At 38.7% G+C, this 6,768-nt stretch overlaps 1 protein-coding gene across 1 annotated transcript; it reads left to right on the forward strand.

Moving 5' to 3' along the window:
- Positions 1–60: 60 nt before the first annotated feature.
- Positions 61–6,577, forward strand: LOC117434158 (small ribosomal subunit protein mS40-like). Its single transcript, XM_034056766.3, has 7 exons — positions 61–192; positions 1,507–1,645; positions 2,537–2,634; positions 3,459–3,527; positions 3,962–4,028; positions 5,196–5,255; positions 5,729–6,577. The coding sequence occupies exons 1-7, from the start codon at positions 124–126 to the stop codon at positions 5,947–5,949; spliced, it is 723 nt and encodes a 240-aa protein (XP_033912657.3). The 5' UTR covers positions 61–123; the 3' UTR covers positions 5,950–6,577.
- The last annotated feature ends 191 nt before the right edge of the window (positions 6,578–6,768 follow it).

A 6,768-nucleotide genomic window follows, 5' to 3' on the forward strand; every position in this document is an offset into this window, starting at 1 on the left:
AATAAATACAATGCTGGTTAATATAAAATAAAATTAAATTAAAAAAAGACTGGAATAAAAAATCATTCGTGTGGTGTGTGTGAGTTTTTCAAGGTGACCTGTTTCCTAATTTATTGTGACAAAATGGCGACTCCCATGCAGACCATGATACGGAGATTAAGAGTCTCGAATTTAATTCTCTCAGCTTGGCAGGTATATATATATTAAAACATATCTGTTTTTAAATTATGTCAAACTGTGTGTACTCAATGCTCAAATAACAACAAAACAAGAAGCACCGTTCTCTTTGGACTGTCGCCATCAATCTCAGCACATGAATTGTAGACTAGTCTGTGTTTATTTCTGTGTGTTCGTGATTTATTATTTGTGTCTAAAAGCTTATCTAAATTGCTGGATACAAAACACTAGAACTCGTTTATTAACAAACCTGTTTTTTACTAGCTTTTTGAATGCATGCGCCAGACTGGTTTTCAAAGGAATCAAAGAAAAGGATAGTGTATTGGGATTGGATGGCAGTGTTAGTTTGGTTTCTTGTTTTATAAATTTGTGTATTATTCTCCATAGCTTTGCAGTTTGTTGTGATGTTGTAATGTACATCTAATATATACATATAGTTTATCACGGTATTAAGATTTACCTTTCATTGTTCGATATTGAATATTTGATTTTATTGACATTCATTTGAGCTGATAAGGACTCGGTTGCTTTGGTGTCCCAGCCGTTAACACTAAATGCTACAGTCATAAAGTCATTGACTTTAAAATACTCTAAAATACAACATTGCTTTACAAGTTTAACAGTTAATTGATTTTATTTATTTGTCATTGTTTTGAAGAATTTTTACATACTCTTTTTTCCAACTCTGCTAATGTTTAAATAATTAGAAGAAAAATAAAAAAAAACAGATTCTCAGCTTTTACAGGTGGTACAGAATTTACTTTATTTGGCAAGCATCTCTCTCTCTCCCCCTCCCTCCCCCTCTCCCAGAGGCCGGGGGATGTATTATTATTATTATTATTATTATTTATTTCTTAGCAGACACCCTTATCCAGGGCGACTTACAATTGTTACAAGATATCACATTATACATTATTTCACATTATACAGATATCACATTAATTTTACATACAATTACCCATTTATACAGTTGGGTTTTTACTGGAGCAATCTAGGTAAAGTACCTTGCTCAAGGGTACAACAGCAGTGTCCCCCACTGGGGATTGAACCCACAACCCTCCGGTCAAGAGTCCAGAGCCCTTACCAACAGCAATCACACAACTTACAACCTTTTTTTATTAAGAATGTTTTCATAGCATATATCGCACTATTCAGCATTTAATTAATACATAAACTACACCAGAAGTGATAGAGCATAAAAATGTTGGAAATGAGAAGAGGCATTTTAGCCCATCAGGGTTTGTCCCTTAGTCAGTAGTCAAAGGGCAGTTTCAGCGTTTTACAGACACCACCTGGAAGTACATAATTCGTGTTCTTTGTTTAATATAGGGCACTCATCAAGCCAAGCGTCCCGTCCGGCTGTTGGCGGCACCCGTCTCCCGTTCATTCTGCACAGTGCCTGACCAGCCTGCCTTTGACAGCATCTCACGCTACAGGGAGAGGCCATGGGAGTACCTGGAGAGTGAAGGTACCCAACTATACCATTGATCTTTTTATAATGTAAACAACAAAATCAAGTTAAATAACTAACTAGGTTTGACATGGAGCTGTGAGGAGAAGATCTCTCTGTTCCTGGTTGTTGACGCAGGTCTGATTGTAACCCGTGCTGTTAGGGTCATAACAGTAAACGCATTTTCCTTCTCAAACACCTTTTTATAAAGTGACCACTGAGAGATCATATGTAATGTCTTTAACTGGTGGGGGCAGGCCCTGCTGCTGCCAGTCCTGTTTTTTATTACTGGTATGTGTTATTAAAATGATCAAGAGCGCAGCAATATGCAGTAAGCAGTCAGGATGAGGTTTAATCTAGAAGTTGTTATTCAGCAATGCTCATTTAGATCCCGAGCAGGAGATGACCATGTCCAAGAATCTTGATTTTATCCACCTTGGTGTCAAAACACTCTGCAGGTAAAGGCTGAGAAGTCTATCCCCTTGGTGATTTATGACCCATTATATGTAAATAAAAATATCAATACAGCTGGGATGCAGTCTATATAAAGTATCTGCATGATATGATCAACACAGGATGTATGTAGCAAACAAAGACATGTTGTTTTATATAAAAAGATGCAAGCCATGCATCTTCCCCAGAATAGATCAGATTTTTTTTTTTTTTTAAATACATGAATTGCCCAACCTTTTGGCAAATATCCTTTTGATGAAACTACCTTAACAATGAATTTAACTAGATTTTTTTTTGACTGTTATGTTGATTCTTGGTCATTTTACTAGCTATTTCAATCAAGTGGTTATCAAACAAAGCCGATTTCCGCCAAGTCTGAAATTGCGCAGTGCCAGAATGGGGAAATTAAAGAGCTTGTTTATAGAACTGTACTGAACGTTGGTGGCGTCTTTGCAGAATATATTGAAAAGTATGGGAGTCAGACAGTCTGGGCAGATTACAGAAGGAACCACAAGGGAGGGATCCCCCCTCAGAAAACACGCAAAACCTGCATTGTAAGTATGAGCAGTTCACTTTCGCACCCCCCTCCCCCACAGTCCTGCTGTAACTGCCCCAGATTCAGGGGAATGAGCCCTGGCATTGTCATGCATGGAACTTCCAAGACGTCTCTCAAGCGAGGATGCCGATTTAAAGGTGGAACAAATAGGATGTAGAAAACGAAACCATTTTCTTACCCAAGTATCATTCTTTTCTTTTGGTTTCCAATTCTTAAATTGCTTTTCATGACATCTTTCGAACGTTTTTAAATAAATAAATAAATAACAGTAATGTTGGCTAATGTTCACTAATAAAAAGCATGAAAACATGTATTTAGATCCTAACAAGGGCTTTTTGCATCATCAATGTGATACTAAAGGTAAGAGATGGGAACTTTATTATTAGTCACCATCTACACCTGTGTGAGTTTCCCTGCCATAGTGATGGGCTAGTTGAGTTAATTTCTGCTGCTAATGAGATGCAATGAGTCTGATGGGTTTTTTTTTTCATTACAGGTAAGCTTGCACAGGTGTTGAAGGTGAGACTAATAAAGTAGTCTCACTCTCTTACTTTTAGTCCCACATGCATGATGCAAAAATTCCTTGTGGGGGAACTAACAAGAAGCATGCTTTAAAGGTTTAGCATACAAAATATTGCTACGAACCTCGAGCTCAATTAAAAAAAAAAAAAAAAAAATTAGCAACTCGTTTAAACCTCATATAAAAAAATCCCTTGTCTTTTGAGATTCCATAACGTTCAACATAGGTCTGCTTCTTGATTCACAAGATACAAACTCATTCCGAATGATGTCATCTTTAACGTGTTTTGTTTTCCTGTGCAGAGAGGAGACAAAATCAGTGGCAACCCTTGTCCAGTGTGCAGGGATCCAAAGATCCAGGTGGACTACAGGGTGAGTCTATACATTCTAACTGGAGCCTGGAGAAATCCCTGGAACATCTGAATGGGAACTCCTCCTTAGGAATGTAGTCTTAATCTGAGAGAACGTGAAGCCTTGAAACCTGGTTCCAGGGGACCGCCTAGTTTGAGGCAACTTTTCCGTATCAAAGCCTCTCCTGGTATGCCATGCAGTGACCTGAAACCAAGTTCCAAGCCGCAAAGTGTGCCCTCGGCTTTACAGACAACATATGTCAGTTTAGACCGATGGTAATTTAATAACAATTGTACCATCAGCCCATTACTACAGATTCAAGGCAGCATGCATTCATTTTAAAAGTAGGTTGCCACTGACTATGCACTGTAAATGAACAGAAATGAAAACTCTAGTAGATGGGAATACAGCTTTACGAGCATGAAACCATTCTTGTGTCTTTGTCTACTTTGCAGAACGTGAAGCTTCTGGAGCAGTTCATCTCTACTCATTCAGGGGTCATCCATGACCCGACCCGCACTGGTACGTACACTGATGTACCCTTTCCTCCTGGTTGCTTCAAGTCTTCTCAGATCAGTGAAAAAGTGGATTTGAGGGAATGCAATGGATTAAAAATCATATATAACAGATGCTACTAACTAGCATGGTAAAAAAAAGCCACCCCTGCATTGTCATTTACACATGCTGCTACAAGGAGGCTGTGTGGTCCAGTGGTTAAAGAAAAGGGCTTGTAACTAGGAGGTCCCCGGTTCAAATCCCACCTCAGCCACTGACTCATTGTGTGACCCTGAGCAAGTCACTTAACCTCCTTGTGCTCCGTCTTTCGGGTGAGACGTAGTTGTAAGTGACTCTGCAGCTGATGCATAGTTCACACACCCTAGTCTCTGTAAGTCGCCTTGGATAAAGGCATCTGCTAAATAAACAAAAAGTGATCAATGCACATTTTGATATGGGTCTAAAATAGTAAATTCAGCTCTTGGCAGAACAGAATGGATTCAGTTGCAGCAAAATAAATAAAAGACGGTGCATTTGGGGAAACTTCCTGTAAAACAAATTTTAACCATGTTCAATAAAAGAAAGCAAAAGATGAATGTCATTACTGTACCATTAGAAAGCTGAAACAAGATTAAGTTACTGTATAATATTCTGCAAGGTGTCTTGTTTGGGTATTTCAAACTTTACTGGTTTAGTGTATGTGTCATGTCCCTTGAGCCAAATGTGTGTGGCCTATTGGAAATAAAAAAAAAGTACCTTATTTTTTTTTAGTGGTACTTTCCAAATATATTTGTTACATACATTCTTAAGGATTACTATGATATTCCACACTGTGTAAATTGTGTATACAGCTGTATAGAGCAATGCAATGAATATCATACGAATAAAAATGTTATAAAACTCTCTTTAACTAAAGCTTTGTGAATAGTCCCCATGAGTCTAGGTCACTTGACAGGCAGAGCTTTGTCTTGGGAGCCCCTGTCTAATTTTGCTGAAGCTATGCATGGGCATTTCTTATGACTATGAAGTGGTGTCCTACATGCTGCGGATATAAATCCTGCAATATCCCTAAAAGCAAAACCAGTACTGTAAAACCTCCGTTATCTTTACTACAGTAATTGGAAGCAGGGGGTGTTTATAAAGTGACTGTAGTTCAATTACAGGTATATCCCAACCGCTTTTCTTTCTTCTCAGGGGTGTGTATGAAGCAACACAAGAACCTAACCAGAGCTATTGACACTGCCAGAGACCATGGTGAGTTTTTTTTATTTAACATCATGTAATACTACAAAATGATCTCGCAAAACTCTACCGGAAGCCATAATAGCAGTACAGTGTTTCATGTTAAATGTCACGTTGTATATGGATGTAGCATTGTCCAGCAGGTATGAAGCAAAATTTGTTAATTCTGTAGGGTGATGCAAAACGTTTGGCAATAGCTGTACAGCTATATCTTATTTGTCTAAAAAAATATTACATACTGGTAATACCATTCAACATCCTCCAGTACAGCCACAAAGCCTACAGAAACCTGCAGATTACCTGATCTACAGTAGGAGTAGGACCACCACATAGGGATTTGCCAACATTACATTTCTGGGATTGTAGACAATAAAGAAATCAAATTGGAATCCTTAATACAGCACTGCCAAAGTTTACAAAAAAAAAAAAAATATCCGATTGAACTGAATGCAATAAAAACGTGTACCTGTGTACCACTCTCTCAGGTCTGTTGCCTTTCCGGGTCCCCTTTGTGGAGTTCAAGATGGAGGACTATTCCAATTCACACGGTGCTGTGACCAAAACACCCCCACCTAGCGAAGCAGGTCAGGCCAGGCCCTGGTACTCGTGGTACCAGTGGAACCAGCCCCCTGAGAAGGAGATCGCCAAGGTGCGCCAGGTCTACCACAAATACCTGAAGGAGGAGGAGCCCGTGGCTGGGCAGTGAACAGGAGCAGTGGCAGTGGGAGCGTCAACCCTCAATGCGTTTTACTGCAGGATTTCAATGTTTTAAAATCCATTTTGTAACCTTTTATTTTAAGCGGTGGTTTTCTCTGCTCCCTTTATCATAGTGCAGTAAATTTCTTACACATTCTCTGAAGGTGTAATACTGTAAAGCAGCCCTCTTTTCCACCTTAGTCCGCACCAATTAGGGTCCTACGTGCTTCATGTCCAGAACAGATTCCTGGACTAACACAGCAGAGAGGGCTCATCTGGTGTCGTACATTTAGAGATGTTTCAAAGTAGAAACGTTGAAAAGGGAAAGTGAATTTAGAATGGTAATGAAGGGGCAGTGATTAAGACACTGAAGAAAAATAAGGGTAGGAAATAGATTTTATAATATCAGTTACAACAAAGTGCTTGATCAGAGCATTCATCACAGGAATAGTTGTGTATTGTATTTACCATCGGATGTTTCTGTGTAAATTGGATTTTGTTCCATTCATTTACACAGTAGATGTCAGGTATTGCCATTCCAATTGTATAAAACTAGTGTTGTTCGGTTGCCACTGTACAGCCCAGTGTGTCCCCCGACACTAAATATGCAAATAAAGATTATATCTGATTATTTACAACCTGACCCAGTTTTGGTATGTGCTACCCAAGACATTCTCTTTGTAGAATTCCAGACTCATGCAGATCATTACATTTTCAAACTACTGTAAAACAAGAACATTTTGCTAATGTTTGCTAATTTCGCATTTATTAAAAATCTGGAAAATTAATGTGCTTTGAAATATATTATTCATGCCTGTGCCGGACATTA

The sequence above is a fragment of the Acipenser ruthenus genome, chromosome 38, assembly GCF_902713425.1.
Source record: "Acipenser ruthenus chromosome 38, fAciRut3.2 maternal haplotype, whole genome shotgun sequence".
In the NCBI taxonomy this organism is placed as follows: domain Eukaryota; kingdom Metazoa; phylum Chordata; class Actinopteri; order Acipenseriformes; family Acipenseridae; genus Acipenser; species Acipenser ruthenus.